The sequence below is a fragment of the Lutjanus erythropterus genome, chromosome 20 (assembly GCF_056507025.1).
Source record: "Lutjanus erythropterus isolate fLutEry1 chromosome 20, fLutEry1.hap2, whole genome shotgun sequence".
Taxonomy (NCBI): domain Eukaryota; kingdom Metazoa; phylum Chordata; class Actinopteri; order Lutjaniformes; family Lutjanidae; genus Lutjanus; species Lutjanus erythropterus.
In genome coordinates, this window is record NC_139336.1 from 1,346,804 (window position 1) to 1,364,434 (window position 17,631).

At 39.2% G+C, this 17,631-nt stretch overlaps 1 protein-coding gene across 2 annotated transcripts in view; it reads left to right on the top strand.

Annotated features, from left to right (window-relative positions):
* The window catches only part of tln1 (talin 1), a 110,131-nt gene that overhangs the window by 88,439 nt on the left and 4,061 nt on the right, over window positions 1-17,631 (top strand). For both annotated transcript variants that reach the window (XM_084746045.1, XM_084746044.1), the window contains 5 exons: window positions 4,869-4,974; window positions 9,859-9,983; window positions 10,270-10,395; window positions 12,360-12,422; window positions 12,508-12,690. In XM_084746045.1, the coding sequence (XP_084602171.1) occupies window positions 4,869-4,974; window positions 9,859-9,983; window positions 10,270-10,395; window positions 12,360-12,422; window positions 12,508-12,690 (603 nt within the window). The remainder of the gene's footprint in view (window positions 1-4,868; window positions 4,975-9,858; window positions 9,984-10,269; window positions 10,396-12,359; window positions 12,423-12,507; window positions 12,691-17,631) is intronic.

Consider the following 17,631-nt stretch of genomic DNA (forward strand, 5'->3'; position numbering starts at 1 on the left):
ACTAGTGTGTTATGTACTGTATATTACCTTTAAACCTTCAACAGTATTTCTTAATCAATCTCTCCTCCTCTGTTTGTTGCTGCATCCACGTTGCCATTCTGATAGAACTTACTGTGTGTTCTCCTTTCATACGTTGAGCAGAGTTTCTTCTACCACTCTGTGATTTGCACAGCTGGCTATGTGTGAAATGTCACTGACCTTGCACACATGTAGAGCCATAAAAGCAGCTTTAAGAGGCACTGACTAGAGAAGCACATAGAAACACCTGGATTCTATGTTGGTTGGCACCTCAGTGCTGCTAATTTCTACACATCTCAGTATAAATTCATTCCACTAGGCTTAGAATCAAACTGAAAATGATGTAGACATGAGTCTACAAGTTTTAAATCACGTCATCTTTTTAATGACCTGTACATGCCACTGAAGAATAAATCTGTTCATACATGTGATTATTGCATTAGGTCCAAGATATCATAGAAAGTTCAGTCTCTAACTTGCTTAAACCTTTAAAAATCATTAGTCATTTCCCCATCCTGTAGCTGTCATTTCCTTTATAATAGCAAATCATTTGGTCTCAGAGAACTTTTAGTTTGCAGTGATTTTTACATGGTCCTGCAACATGATGCTGCATGCTGACAAAGCTCTCCTCTGGTGTTAGCCGAGCTGTCATGTGTTTGATGACCTCTTTTCTTTCCTTTTCCTAACGCTCCTTCACTGTTCCTTTAAACTTGTGGCTCGCTGATGTTGGTGCAAGCCGGTGAGTACGCCATGTGACTGACCTGCACAGTTGTGGAGCTGCATTGGTTGAATGCTGCAATGCATCCTTTGTATGTATCACTACAATGCTGCAGACCAGCATCAGCGGCATGTTAACAGATCAGAGCAGCCATGCTCATGAACAGGGAGAAGGAACAAGTTGTGCTGATAAGACAGCAGTTGTCTGCACAGTGCAGAGGCTTCATTAGAAAACAGACATCAGTTCTGAATCGGGCATGATGTCAGTGATATTCCTGCTGGTTATGTCGGGGTGTTGCAGCTGCTTGTGGTGAACATTACATCAGCTTTTTGAGCAATGCGACAGGAATTATCAGGTGAAGGTGTGAGGAATTTCCAGCTGCAACTAATGATTTTTCATTGTTGCTCACTCTGCTGATCATTTTCTTGATTAATTAAGCCTGTGCACACAGATGTATGCTCTTTGGACCTATTTTTTATAAGTCTTGCCTGTAACAATTATTTTCATTGTTGATGTCTATTTATTCATTAGTGTTTGGTTCATAAAATAGTGAAAAATGTTGATAATTTTTTCCCAAAGTCCAAGATGATTTCCTCAAATGTCTTGTTTTGTCCACAACCCAAAGATACTCAGTTTACTTAACTGACCCCACTTATGCTGCATTACACCAGGGGACATCACTGATTGTAAAGCAGGTGGCATCAATTTTCAGTTCATTTGAGATTTGTAAAAGACAGGTCAGTGTGAGCAAGGTTTTTCGTCTAAATCTATATAGCGTTTTTATAAATAAGGCTTAAGGAATGTTGATTGAAGTAGACTTGGGGGACTTGAAGTAGACTTGACTGTGCAGTCACACTGTCACCTTGGGAGGTAGGAAGATCAGATCACAGGTATGTGGTATTCTGTTTTGATGACTTCTCAGTCAGGTGCATTATGGGATATTCCGCTCTCCATGCCTGTTTTGCACATGGTGTTTTCTAACTGCCTGCTTCAGAGCAAATCAGTTTGGTGACACACATCCAGTTGATTACATTCTGAATGTTGTTTAAACATATATTAATTGCAAACTGTGTTACTTTGTGTTTGCGCAGTTGTTGCAGAATGAGTGCTAATTTACCTCTTTAACATCCAGGTGTAGACACAGCCTGGTATTTTTGCAGCAGAGGGATGCACGGACCACAGTTACAACCACGAATACTGCAGCTAATCTGCAGATCGTGCAGGCATACTCATAAAATTAATATTCTGATTAACAGTGGATGGTGTCACAGGTGGGACATGGGATGAAACCTCGCCCCTGAGAGAGGGAGAGACTGTGTGCATTTATGCACGAGGCACAGCAGCACAACGTCTTTGATTATTTAATTCCGTTTCCTCTGGAGAGTTTCCTGTCTAGTTTAGAACTCTTTTTTTTATGTTTTGCTGCTTAAATGTCTCCTAATATTTGCTCCTGTGATATTACTGAACACATGGAAACAAAAATAAAAAAAATCTTTTATGATAATCAAAGATCGTTCAAGAAAACACAATAAAGAGATCAGCTGGAAAGCTTGTGCTGCTCAAAATAATTTTAAGGGTAATATATCCTATAAAGGTTGGTAGAGGTGTGGGTCCCTAAATTGGAGAAAATAGTGGATGAGTGGATGATTCATGCACACACATGGATTCAGAGGAACCCAGATCCCATCCACACATCACCACTGCGGCATTCTATCATAGTGGATGGAATGTACTGACACTGATCAAGAGTGAAAAAACAAAGCTTGAGACAAATATAACAAATAACTGAACTGAACTTGACAGATCATTTGTGGCCTTGGGAACAGCCGTTGACAAATATCTCCACTCAAGGTCCCCTTTGTAGCTTTTTCTGGAGTGTTTGACTGTATTGAGCCACGAAGAATTTGGACAGGACTTGACACACACGTAGTGATGATTCACTCATGCTCTGAACAGAACAGAAATAACTGAACAGTCCATACAGCTGAAGTACAAAATCTCACTGGCTTCAGAGAATGATATATGTTATATATAAAGATGTAGATATTTGTTTTCACTGTAACATTAAAATATACTTCATGCATGGGAACATCTTATTTCCATCACTGTGATTAAATATAAAATCATGATAGAGTCAAGTGGGAGTCCAGTTTGTAGGCAGTGTGGGGGTAATTTGAGCCTGTGGTGCTGCCCTCTGCTGGCTGAAACACAACATCAACCAGCCTGCTTGTCCACACTCTGTCTCTCTGGTCCCTGACCTCTGTAGGAAATCCATGTCTGCTGATCGTGTTGCTCGGCGACATGGTGTGATTTGTGCTGATGTATTGACATCTTATCTCTTTAAACTTCATAACATCACAGATGAATTAGTCTTCTCTAGATTTGATGCATGGAGTTGTTTGTATTTCTGTGTCATATGTCCTGTTAGAGCAATGGAGTGTGGGTAATAGTGTTCTCTCAGTACATGTGATGTGTGAACATTTGTGTGTGAGTGTGTTGGTGTGCAGTATGTGGATGTGTTTGCTCGTGGCATTAGTTTGGCCCGCTGCATGCGTTCCTGTGCAGTTAGGTCCACGCCTCTATCTTCTCATGACAACACATCTGAATAAACTTGAGCTGGGTCTGGACTGAGCCCTGTTAATTCCCTGCACCTGTCACACACCACTCCAACCTGAATACTGCATATCCACCTAGGACAGCCTGAGGACACACACACACACACACACACACACACACACACACACACACACACACACACACACACACACACAAATCGGTGTCTCCAACATCACTGAATACTACATAATGAATATGTGTGTGAGAGCAACATTGTTATCTCACAGTTACAAAGCCTCCCACATGTTCAACATGTACTTATTTTATTGAAGGAGGATGTACAATGTGAGTGAGATCACTGTATGGGCAGCCTCTGCCATTGTGCATTCTCTTTAAAAAACATGAAACATGGAAACATGTAAAAAAACAAAAAACAAAAAACATGGAAAAGACTGATATGATAGCAAAAAGCTACTATACAACTGATTGTAGAAAACAGAGAGTTTCAGCCAAATAGTTCACATACTAACAAGGGTGAAGAGAACCAACACGAAGTAAGACTTTCTAGAGGCAGTGTGTGGTTAGTAAGCAAACAGAAACAGACTCTTCCTTTTCCAGGTTTTTCAAATGGAAACTCAGCTGTTAGCAAAGGTTAGGTCAGAGCGGTGATTCCCTCCCCTCCCTGAATGCAGAAAACTACATCAGGTCATGTGTGAAAATGTTTTTAGAAAGCAAAATATCTTTTTTTTTTTTCAATTTATTTTATATTTTAACTTCAGCATTCCACACAAGCAGTACAGCGTTGATATCATTTCACTTCCCAGCTGTTTTGACATCTCTCCAGGTTTAATACAAGTACAGTGAAATGTTCTAATGCAATAGGATGTAGCTGAAATTCAAATAGGCAAGGGAAAAAGAAAATAGAAAAATAAATAAATAATAATGATGATGATGATGATGATGATGATGAAATAAATGAATATATGTATTTGTACACATGTATACATAAAAAAAAAAAAAGAATAAAGTAAACTTAAAAATACAGGAGTGGGGCGGGAGCAGAAGTGGATAGTGGAGTGGACTTTCAGAATTCCCCTATTGCATCTACATATAAGTACAGGACTCCACCTCTTTATAAAGTTTGTCTTAACACATATGTGATTTGTTCCATCACATACAGTTCTTTTTTTTTCATCCAGATGTTGCATGTTAGAGATTTGGGATTAAACCATATAATTCTGATATTTTTAATCACAGCCCCCAAGAGTATTTGTAACAAAAAGATTTGGGTGCTTTCTTCAAAGCCTTCAGAGATTGCACCAAGAAGGATTCCCTGAATTAGTGAAGTGAACTATCTCTTTAAGCTGCATGTATGTGTAGAAAGATGGGTCACAGACCAAAGGGAAAAGCCACCATGTATGCTTATTGTGTACAGATTGTGTCCCTGTCCTCTAAAATATTTGAACTGAAGGGTATGAAAAATGAAAGTATACTGTACTTAGCACAGGCTGATGTTTATGATTAGCGTCATTAACACAGAAGGTGAATGTAAATTTTTTTTTTTCTTCACCCACAGATCATCCAGAAGCCCTCTCATGATCTGAAGCAACAGTTGGCCAACTACTCCAAACGGGTGGCCGGGTCGGTCACTGAGCTCATCCAGGCTGCAGAGGCCATGAAAGGTAAGTCAATCTTTGACTTCTGCAGCAGCAGAGTGACGACAGAATAAACCTGCATTCCTCATGGTGTCTCCTCCAGGTGGAATTTAATGGTGTCAGTGTCCTTATTGTAGAGCTGCAGTGATTAATCAATTAATCAGTTTGTTGTCAACTTAAATCAACATTTTCAGTTTGAAGAATTTTAAAGATAAAAAATATATATTTCTGTTACTCTGTGCTTCTTAAATGTCAATATTTTGTGGTTTGTTTACTCCTCTCTGACAGTAAACTGAATACCTTTGAGTTTGAGACATTTGTCATCTTTGGGTTTGGGAAAAACTGACCAACATATCCTGACATTTTATACATCAAACAACTAATCCATTCATGGCTGTATGTCTGTATGCAGCTGGATAGTTGTGACATTTGCAAGTTTCATGTTACACAGTTAAAAAAACAGCACTAATGTACTTAATGAAGTAAAAATTATAATAGATGTAAGCCACTTGGTATACAACTTAAAATTCTGACCTGGTGCCCTGGTGGAAGTATGGAAAGAGGCAGACAGCAATGCACACTTCCATTCAGACATGCACAGGCTGGTCTTAAATAACCCTGCATCAGGTCTTATTGGAGCACTCCATTCAGATGAGCCAGGACAGTAATTTGAAGTAGGATTAGTAAATATCCCCCCCAGAGGTCTACAGTTTCACACAGCTCTGTTCTGGGATCTCCCTCTTAAGACTGAAGTACAAATTACATCGAACTCAAGGCAATTCCATGAATGCATGGTCTCTTAAGTGAAGAGGAAAGTCATCCTCAGAGCTCCAGAGCACAGATTCATGTCCCCATTAGCTGCAACTGAATCCTGCTGCCCATATGGGCGGAAGTTCATGACTTCATTCAACAAATGACGCAAATGGGACGACCATAGTGGCTCTGACAGGTGAAGGAGCTATGACTGATGGACAGGAATGGGGTTCAACAGGATTTTATCCAATCCAAACCCAGCATCAAATTCACCTGTCGAATGTAAATCCCTTCAGACATCCTATCCAAATCATTAGGTCAGTGGTTCCCAAACCTTTTCTTGCACGCCCCCTAGGGCTGAACGATTTATCGTTTTCTGATCGAAATTGCGATTTCAGACAACGCGATCACGTGATCGCCAAAGCCGCGGTTTTTTGCAGCGCTCCTGAGGGCTGTACTAAGAAGCAAGCTCAACACAGCCAGGCTTTCTTTGCATGATCTGGATCGACAAAGCCTAAAACTGCAATCAGAGATAACGGATATCATGATGGTGGTTATCAACTCACTTTCTTAATCCAGGCTTTCGTCTTCAAACTCTGTGCGCGCTCACATAAAAGGGGCGTTTGTTGCGTCATTTCACTCTTCCGCATGAAATGAAGCGATCGCGAGCCACTTACTTGAAGCAAAATGATCAAATTGTTATAATTACGAGCTGTGGAGAGTATACTAAATACATTACGGCAAAAAGCAACATTGTTGCTGCAAATAAAGCAGGAGAAGAAGAATGATGTCAGTAAATGACTGATGGACTAAATGCGGTCTTAATGCTGCGGTTTATTCTAACATGAAAACTGCACATTAAACAATAAAACTCCATACAGCAGATTTAAACATGATAAAGTCTGTCTGACACTGTCCTATGATGACAGAGACGTGGAGATCACTTAAGTTTTTGGCTAAACGAACGTAAGATGAGTGTAACTGATTTAAGATTGTCCGTGATAAATGATGATGAATTTTCTTATCAGTGATCTGAGCTGCAATATCACCAAGACAAAACAGATAACAGTAAAAAGTATTCAAAGTGTCTGTAGTTGTTTCATCATTATTTTAGTGTGTGGATTATATACGATGTCAATTTAAAGTGTTCATATGATCTGGAGCAAACGGGAATAATGACTCTGCATCACCAAACGGAGGTTACCATCATGACAGCGCGATGCAGACAGTTTGTGCCGCTGTTTCATTTTTACATTATATGGATTCGTTCGGTGATATAACGAACATACACCTCAGCAGCTTTTCATTTTTAATGTCTTCCCTCCGTTTAAAAGCTATATCGCTCATAAACAACCTTGTTAGGACAATTATAAGTTAAAGAACGGCGCGTTTTACAGACGATTTAATCTGAAACTCTTAACATAACCTGCTGCCGACCAGGTTATGAGTTTAGCATAAATTACCGTGGTGATCTAGCAGGTTAAAAGAGAGCCACTTTCGTGACACTGAAAACCCTGGATTTAGACTCAACATAGCTCGCTAACACATTAATCTCGCTTCGTAGTTACACTCCTCTGACGTGCATCATAACCAACAATGCAGCAAACGTCATATGGAACTTAATGAATGGACCAGACCTCTGTGTGTGTGTGTGTGTGTGTGTGTGTGTGTGTGTGTGTGTGTGTGTGTGTGTGTGTGTGTGTGCGCGCGCGCGTGTGTGTGTGTGTTTGTTTATTAATTTATTTATTTATACTGATTTAATGTGATGATGTGTGCGAATTGTCTTCAGTATAGTCAGTAGTTTTTCTCTTAATGTTATTTTTCTTTGAAGCCCTCACAAATACCTAGTTTGAATAATTAATAATGATTGTAAATGTTACTATACATTGTGAATATTGCACTGAAGCTTGATTTGAAGAAAAAAAAAAATCGTGAATCAAATTGAAATCGCAATATCTGCCAGAAAAATCGCAATTAGATCTTTTCCTAAAATCGTTCAGCCCTAACGCCCCCCTTCAGAGGCTGAAAAAGTTCAGCCCCCCCACCTCAGAATTATTATCAATCATTGATAATAATTGGGGAGGCAACTGATTAAAAAAAGAGGTTCAGAAGTAGAACTTTAATGAAATAAAGCCCAACATGATAGCATCAGCAAACACTTGTTTTTTAATTTTCTCAACATAATTCATATTCGTTCAGCTTTCTTTTACTCTTTATATCTCCCCTGGTCATCCACGCTGACACCTGCAGTGGTTCTGCCCTCCTATTGGGGAACCACTGCATTAGGTCAAGCTTTCCTCGAAGTGGGTAACTAAATGTTGTGTTTATGTTGGGATCAGGGCTGCAAATACCAGTTATTTTTTATCATCAATTAATATGTTAATTATTTTCTTCATTAATTAAATAATCAATTAGTTGTTTGGACTAAAATGTCAGAAAAAATGAAAATTGAAAAATGTTGTTTGTTGTTTCCCAGAGCCCAAGATGATGTCTTCAAATGTTTCACAAAGATATTCAGTTTACTGTCAGAGAGGAGTGAAGGAACCAGAAAATATCCACATTTAAGCTAAAGTCAGAGAATTTAGGCATTTTTATTACAAAATGACTCAAACAGATTAATCAATTACAAAAGAAGTTGGTGGTTAATTTAATAATTTATTATCATTTAATTGTTGCAGCTCTAGATGTGATCTCATTTTGTTGGCAGGAGGTAAAGCACCACAGTTTGAAAGTGCAGCCTAATTAATGGCAGCCTGTAGCTCCAACCTGAGAATGAGATGAAGAACAGAAGATATGAAATGTTGATGACATTTATCTCATTGAAATGTCAGCTTACTCATTTTATACATAATTCTCCTTGTCTTGATTTAGAGTGACTGTCTTAGGTTAAATATAAAATGGGAGGAGGCAGGCAGAGTGGTAGAGAGTGGTATCTCTGTCTCTAACAAACCATCTTTGGCTGATTTGTGATGCTGACATGCAGAGAGCAACTCAGCTCAACTCAGCTTTATTTATACTGCACCTTTCATACAGACAGGCAGCCCAAAGTGCTTCACATAACAAAATTAAACCAACAGACAGGAAAAAAAAACCAAGCAAAGAATGATAAAAATCCAAATAAATTTAAAAACTACAGGAATGAAATTACATTATGTCAAAAAAGGTCTCTGCACACCTGAAAGTATGACTGGTGCATAGGACGAAGATTCAACTTGAAGAAAAACAGAAAAAGCTCCCGCACACTGTCTTGAATGAAATTACAACAATAAAATGCAAAAATAAAAGGAACAGTGGAATAGAATAACATATAAACCAAAAACCAGTGATTGAAGCTTAAAGACTGAGGTTGTAACAATACTCCCAAAAACAACACAGAAGCAAGACTGCAGTCAAGTTATGTATGTGACCTTTTTTGGCAAGTTATCCATAAATACATATACTGCATATTACATCACACACACAACATCCAGGCAGAAGATTTTGTTGTTTGATAATAAAAAAGAGGAAGAAGAGACATTAGCCTCAGAGTTAATGGAATGCAAACATACTGATGCTGCAGAACTGGAGTGCAAAGTGTTTGAGGACTTGCTGTTAGTGCCTCTCATAGCCTACACCAATCATTCCCAAACACTGGGTCTGGACCCACAGGTGGGTCACATGAGACTTTATTTGGATCCCCATAAAATATGGACGAAGTTCCGCAAATCTAAGATTTATATCTGCAGAACAGCATTTATAAAGCATTTAAAATATGTTCAGTTTTACTGATGAGAGGAAAAAAGAACCTGTTAATTCCATCTACATGCACTGATTTTGTCTCATTTATGAAAAAGCTCAAATGTCTGATATTGTTTTACCTGGTAACAACAATCAAACAATATAAATTCTCAGATTTTAGCTTCTTAAATGTGAATGTTTTCTGGTTTCTTACTCCTCTCTGACAGTAAACTGAACATCTTTGAGTTGTGGACAAAACAAGATAATGGTGGATTTCTGGAAAGACATTGCTGTTGAGTGTGTTATTTGGTGCTTTGGCTACGGCATTAAAAAAAATAAATAATCTGCCATATAAAGTGGTCTGATAAAAGATTTCTGTATAAGTATCAGGACTTTAAACTAAAGTGTGTGTGTGTGTGTGTGTGTGTGTGTGTGTTGCAGGCACAGAGTGGGTGGACCCTGAGGACCCCACCGTCATCGCAGAGAATGAGCTGCTGGGAGCAGCGGCAGCGATTGAAGCAGCTGCCAAGAAACTGGAGCAGCTGAGGCCCAGGACCAAACCCAAGGTTAGAGGGCTTTTTACAGAGCAGCAGCATTCACACTGAGCCTGTTAACCTCAGCATGGGTCACATCCAGTGTGTGTGCTGTACGTCTTCATGGCTGTCAGCTCCTCACACCATGAGTGATGACTGTGGCTCTCCCACAGACCTGTTAGCAGTTTAATATTCCTCCATTTCAGAGTATTTCTGGACACAGTTTAACCTCTGCTGCAGGCCTTTTTGTGTGAATAAATGTTCACAGGCCTGTAACACAGTGTGTTTATTGACTGTTGGTTTCCTCTCTTGTAAACAGGAGGCAGATGAGAGCTTGAACTTTGAGGAGCAGATTCTGGAGGCAGCCAAGTCCATCGCAGCTGCCACCAGCGCTTTGGTCAAAGCTGCTTCAGCAGCACAGAGGGAGCTGGTGGCTCAAGGGAAGGTATGACTCTAACTAAAGGATCAATATTCTATTCTATCCTGGATACTGTAGGCAACATTTAAGTCTTCACTGAGAAATGGTTCACTGGGAGTTGCCCCTGTGTTCCAAACCATACTGTAATCTCCCCTCAACAGAACCCCAAACCGTGGTTACACAATAACACCCATTAGTATATTTTTGGAGCACACCTTTCTGTCCACCCAAACGACACAGATATACAGTAGCGACCCTAAAAGAGATAACATGAAGAAATAAATGTGTATTTTTCTCTTTTGGTCATCCAGACATTTCTGAAGATGTTGCATCCTAAACACCGAAACACCATTGTTGTCATGTAAAAGTGAAAGTCTGGGACTCATGAACATTTTCTTGCAAACAAGTGTGCTTTAGTAGGAAATTAAAACTGAAAGAGACAACGTTTCCTGAGCACACTAATTTTCCAATATTAATATGAGGATATTCCAAATTTGAAAAAAGTTATGTATACAGCATATTTTGCTTGGATATTCTAAATTAAGCCTTATTCTGAAAGGAATATTTTCACATTAAGATATGGGGGGGGGTGTATAAATGTTCATGAATGTACCTCAGTCGGTTTTCTTACAGCAGTTTGAGACACTCAGCCTCTTGCCTCTTTACTTCGGCCGGGGTAGAGATTCATCCAAATCAGTACATGTTTTTGGATATGTACTAATATAACTACACTGACCTTTTCAAGAAGATGGCTGAATGAATGAAAGAGGGAGGCTGTCTTTGCACAGTTGAATAAGTCCACCACCAGTGGCAAACTTTGAAAAATACTATTTTGATGCAAAGAAGCAAAAGGGCTCTAGTTGCTCCAGCTGTTTCACATTTCCATAATTTGAATAGAATTATAGTATTAGTATATAGTATGAAGTGAAATATTGATTTTCATCAGACATAAACAGCTTAGTAGGAACATGGTCTTTTTCACAGTAAAGGATAAAAATAGAATTTTTGAGCACATAATGTGTGCATAGTCAATGAAGACACTTTATGAATGAATGAACACTTTATTAAAGAGGATGCAACAAATTGTTGTACAATACAGAAAAATAGCACACAAGGCATTTCAGTTTTCTTTCCCAACCCCTTAGCTGCCCTGCACACCCCCGGCCCACAGACATTTTCAGTAGGGGACAACCTGCTTGGCAGTGTAGTTTACAGTACAGAGACAGTAGTAAAGGTATACCAGTGACCATGGGACAATGGAAATTGACATAGTCATAGTAAAGAGACAAAAAAGAAAAGACAAATAATAGACGAGGAGGCAAGAAATGTTCTTAGTTTGTTTAAAAAAGCATAAAACCAACAATCAAGGAAAAAAAGGAAAGGAAAAAAAAGAAACAAAACAAGGGAAATGTTATTGTTGAAATGCTAAGGCTACCGGAGCACTGCAGGAATACACAGCACCCACACCTCTACATATATCCCCAGATGAAGGGCTGGATGGCAAACAGGTGGCAAGACACACACAACAAATGGTAATGGGACATGCCATTATTGTAATTTTATCAGTAGGCAGCCGATCAGAGTAGCTAATTAATGGGTGCCAGTGAGAATAATATTTATCAAATGAACCTCTCAAGGAAAATTTGATTTTTTTCCAATGTTAGGAAAGACATAATGTCACATATCCAAGATTTAAAAGAAAAAGTAGGGAGGATTTCCACAGCACAGAATTCTCCTGCATGCAAGTAGGGAGATGAATGTGATTTGTATGAATATTTGTTGTAATGTTATTTGTGAAGCTGGTTTATAATTTAAAAAATTATATAGAATTAAATGTATAAATTATAATTTTTCTTATCCCCAGACAGCAGCAGCCTGTCTCTACATTCGCTTCTTTGCATTTTATGTTTAAATATCCATGAATGCTTTGGCCTCACAGACTTGAAATGATAATGAGACCATGATGATTCTGACAATGTTCCTGTTTTCAGGTGGGAGCGATCCCAGCCAACGCAGTGGATGATGGACAGTGGTCACAGGGGCTTATTTCAGCTGTAAGTCTCTCCTCTCAAGCTTTATCTCAGAATTTTCTGGAGTCATCAGTAAAACATCTTAACATCAGTGCCTTGGATTCCTCAGGCTCGAATGGTTGCTGCAGCAACAAACAACCTTTGTGAGGCAGCCAACTCAGCTGTGCAGGGACACGCCAGCGAGGAGAAGCTCATCTCGTCAGCCAAGCAGGTGGCAGCGTCCACTGCTCAGCTGCTGGTCGCCTGCAAGGTCAAGGCTGACCAGGACTCCCAGACCATGAAGAGGCTCCAGGTCAGAACCGCATGTCACTGTCTATCAGGCTGATTCACACACACATTTCTGTTTGTTGCAGGTACTGTGCTGTTCCTCTGACACTTTGGGACACCTTATTTAGTTCTCTGCTTTATTAAGGACAGAACTGCAACTGAAAGAGACCTTGTCACCCTGTAAACTGAGGGAGACAAAATGGCAGAAGGTGGCATTATTGGTGTCTAAGTTCCCTTTCACGCAAAAAGTTTACAAAAGCACGCACAACCAAACAATACTAGGTAGATGTCAAAAATGGAAAAATACAATCTTACTAGAAAACACATTGTTAAGTGTGCAGATTTAATTTTTCCTTTTTAAGGCCACTTTCACACCTGTGTTTCAGTTCATTAATTCTCCAAAGAAACAAATGATCCATTGTTGCCTTTTAGTTCTGGTGTTCTTGGCTCTCACATTGACTCACAGATGTACCTGCAGGATTTAAACATGATGTCAAATCAAATCAGGTCAGATTTTATTTGGATAGCCCAAAATCACAAATCACAATTTACCTCAGGCGGCTTTACAATCTGTACAGTGTACATCATCCCCTGTGCTGTAGACCCTCTAAAGAGAAAGGGAAAACCTCCCCTCAGAAAATCCTTTCACCAGGGAACAAATCCCCATCCCCGATAGATGTAGCATCCACAGAACAGAACAACAGAATCACAAACAATACAGTACTTGATGAGTTTCTGAACTCATTTCTGATTTTCTAAAATACATATGTGAAGAATGTGGATCCAGGAGGATGTTGAACTGCATCAGGTGTTGCCCAATGGATCTGAAACACACATACTCCTCTCCACAAAATCACATTAACTACAAAAATTTGATTAAAACATTTCTGAAACATTAAATGATAAAATATATCTATGTAGACGGATGTGAATCCAGGAGAACACTGACACCACGTCAGGAGACACCAGTCATCTGGACTGTCACGTAACTCATTCACCTCCTGCATCATCAGTGCTACATGGACTCACTCCTGTGACTGACAGGATGTAATACAAGTTCTTTCTATGCCTCACATTTATTTATCTGCTTTAGTGTCAATGAGAGCAAAATAATCATGACAGTTAGTATGGATCATTTGTCAGAAATAGCAACATGTAGAAATGGGACAGAACAAGAGGTGTTGTGTACTGTAATATTATAGAGGAGCAGAGACAGTGGTGAGTTTATTGACTGATCTCTATCCACAATCTGGAAACGACAAAAACAGACAAAGTGACAGAACTCAGTCTGCTCTGACAGTATCTTGAAAGAGCTGTCACCTCAGACAGACTGGCTGCAGCTGGCTGCTCACATCTTGGTCTTATTCCAATACGCTTTCAGACATCAGATGTATGTGTGACGCAGGTCCACTCAACAATGTTGAAACACCGTTGGACCCATTCTTATTAGACAGGTGGCACCCTGCTTGAGGCTCCAGGCTGCTGTGTAGTTCATACATCACAGAGACATTACATGTCCAGAATGACTTCTCTGTCTGTTCATATACTGCTGCCTTTCTCTTGATCTTTGGGTTTGCCCATGATTTGTTGACAGTAAGAAAAATATAGAACAAAACCAGACTTGTCATTTAGATTGCCTCAGCACAGCATATGATAAGCAGTGTATTCCCTTCCCCTCTAAATATGACTTGACAGAAAGACAATACACACCCCAGCAACAGCCTGTTCATCCTGCTGCCATCTGGCAAGAGATACAGAAGTATCCACTGACTTTTCAATTCATCCTCTGCACGCCATCATAAATCATCCATTCTTGAGAATTGGGTCAAGTCATGTTCTACCAAACAAAACTTAAAAAAATATTAATACCAACACTCTAATTTCATTTTTTTTTGTGAAATTTTATTCATTAAGGTTTTATATATACGAAATGTATGTAATTTATGAAATGTTTTGGTTTGCTTTATTTTTTTAAATTTCTTAACTTATTCTTTGCTCAAAAAACAGCCTTATCCCTGACTAGAATTCACAACTAAAACTAACAGTACCTACTTAGCATACATCAGCATAGGTGAAAAGTGTGCTTTGTTTTAAATATTTTTTATGAAAATGTTGACCCTTTAAAGTTTTGTCCCAGATTTCTGTCAGCTTTGTCAGACTTGTACAAGAACATGATTTAATAAGGCATAAAAAAGGGTTAGCTATACCCTAAGGCAGTGTTTCCCAAACCTTTTTTTCTCAGGACCCACTTTTGAAAATCAAAATTTCTAAGAAATTCACTCTAAAAGATTTTAGAGTTTTGAACCCAACTCAAACTCTTGAGTTTCAAAATAAACTAAAAAATTGTTTTGCAGACCTATAATCTTTAGTTGAGAAAATTTACAAAAACAAAAAAAGTATTTCAAAAATTGTGAGCACAGTGGGCTAAGATACTGATTTATCAGTACTTGAGTGCTTGAACATTAAATGGCCTCAGTTAAAAATATTAAAATATTAGCCAGTATTCACTTTTATTTCACATTTACTCAATCATTTTTGAAATACAATATTTTAGGTATTTCTTAAACTCAAAGATTCAATTTTATCTAAAGAATAAAAGTAAATCATCACAAAACATTTTTCAAAATTTAGTATTTTGAGTTGGGCTCATAATTTAAGAGTAAAAAAAAAAAAAAACCCTCAAAATACGATTTTATCCTAATTTTCAAGAATGATGACCCTTCGTGTAGAAAGGTAAATAAATGAAGCTTGTAAAGATGATAAAAATAGAGTGAAGGAATCTGCATCATGGCAACAGAGTTTGTTTGAACTTGAATCATTTTCTCAAGACTGAAAAGCCAGGGTTAGTTCCAAAGTTAGCTCTCTAACCCTCTAATCCTCCTAGTCGTCAGACTGACATCCGATATGGGCAAATGCATAGTGAGATGTGTGATCCTCATGTGTACTAATGATTCAGCGCTACAGTACCTGCTGAGGGAACAATGACAGTCATTCTGCAACAGCTGAGGTTGTTGGACAGCAGTATGTTACAGTCTATTAATAGGCTGCAGTTTGAATGTTTAGGGTTACAGGTGAGCTGCATGATCTGTACAGCTGCTACATCAGGATTAGTGCACTCTATATTTAGCACAGGTAAGTGTTCCCTTCACATACTGCTGTGTTTCAGTATATTTGAAGGGGTAAAGCTCCAGAGATTTGGTATTGCATTTCCATAAAGTCGGGTTGAGTCACAAGAGACTGATTAAAACAGACCAACAGAGTCTGAGAAGTGAAGACTTATAGTCCTTAGTATGACCTCCATGCCTGGTGAGTTCCCCTTGAAAAGAGGTTCTTCCTCTTTAATTGCACTGAAAACACTGACTCACTCATGGAAATAATGTAGCACAGAGGGTTGTTGTGACCTTTATGTGTAACTGATGCGGTCATTCCCAAGACATAACAGAAACTACAAGTATCTCCTGTCACCTCATCCACCCAAAAATACTATCTTTAAGGCTGTGTGTATGCTCGCTGTGAGCACATCAGGCTGCCCAGGCCATCTCATGTTCTCTGATCCAATCAGCAGTGGCTTATCTCCTCCTCTTCTGGGCCTGCAGCTGCCACCACAGTAATTCCCATACATTTATGTCTACAGGAACTCTGGAAACAATCCACCAGTCCAGACATGGCACCCAAACTGGAAACATTAGCCCTGATCTATGATTACAGCAGCAGCATTTGCTCTCTTCGCTCTTTGCCTTGGCACTTTTTAAGGTTATAATTATTCAGAGTGCTGAGTAATGAACTGTCTCAGTTTAATTTCAGTTGAATGTGTGAACATCTGAAGAAAGATGGCTGTTAGACTGCCCCTGTCTGCATGTGTGGAGGGACAGAACTGGCTTATACACAGAATTACTAGTTTATGAGATTTCAAAATGGTAATCCAAATTGCTCGCCTGGTTGTCACACCAGTTATATGACAATTAAAGGAGTAATTTGACATGAGAATAATTTGACATGAGAAATCTGAAGTTGTATTACTGGTGGGCTGTTGGCTCAGTTGGGGGAGAGTCCTCCCTACCTCCCTACCTTTGGCCTTTGGTAGATATGTAAATTACAGTCATGCAACACTACAGCTGTACATCAAGAATCAAACATGATGTTACTTTTGCTACATCCAATAAATGAAGAATAATAAAAACACTGTATTATGTTACATTTTGTCTGCCCAATACATCACATGAAGAGGGTAGAATATAAAAGGGTCAGTTCACCCAATAAAGAGGATAAAGATAGTTGATTGTTGCAGGTCGTCAAATACTGACGTTCTGGGAATGAGACTCAACGATCAACCATCTGACCGACCCATGATTGGCCAGAGTCTCCTGTTATACATTTTCTAAAGCTATTATGGAGCTTTTGCCCAATTACACCACAAACAAACTGACACAAGGTCACATGGTTACATATGACAACAAAGTTGGGTCATCCCTCATGCTGACAGAGGGTGGGCTCAGCAGTGCCAGCCAATGGTATGGAAGTATCAGTCAACATTGTTATGATAACTGTGGCAAATATCAAACTGTATCCAGTACATGATTCTAACATCTTATAGCACTTTTCACCTTTTAAAAGCAATAACTTGGTGTGTTGTAGCACATATGAAAAACCACAAACGTACACCTGGCTTGCCATAGTTGGGGTGCAGTTTTGTGTGAGTGAAATGTTTGGTCACTGATATAGACAGCTGTGCTGATTCAAACTTGTGAACACTGTGACAGTCCCAGTTTAGTGTGTGGGCTGTGTGCAGAGCTGATGCTATGTTGTATGTCAGGGCCAGACTAACAGTAACATTCCAACCAAAGATAAACCAGCAGAGGAGGCTTCACTTCTGTGTGTGTGACTGAACTGTGCTCTGCCAGCTCAGTGTCTGATTTCAGCCCCCAGAGCCGCAAAAGGAGAAAACTCCTCTTTGTTAGATCTGAGC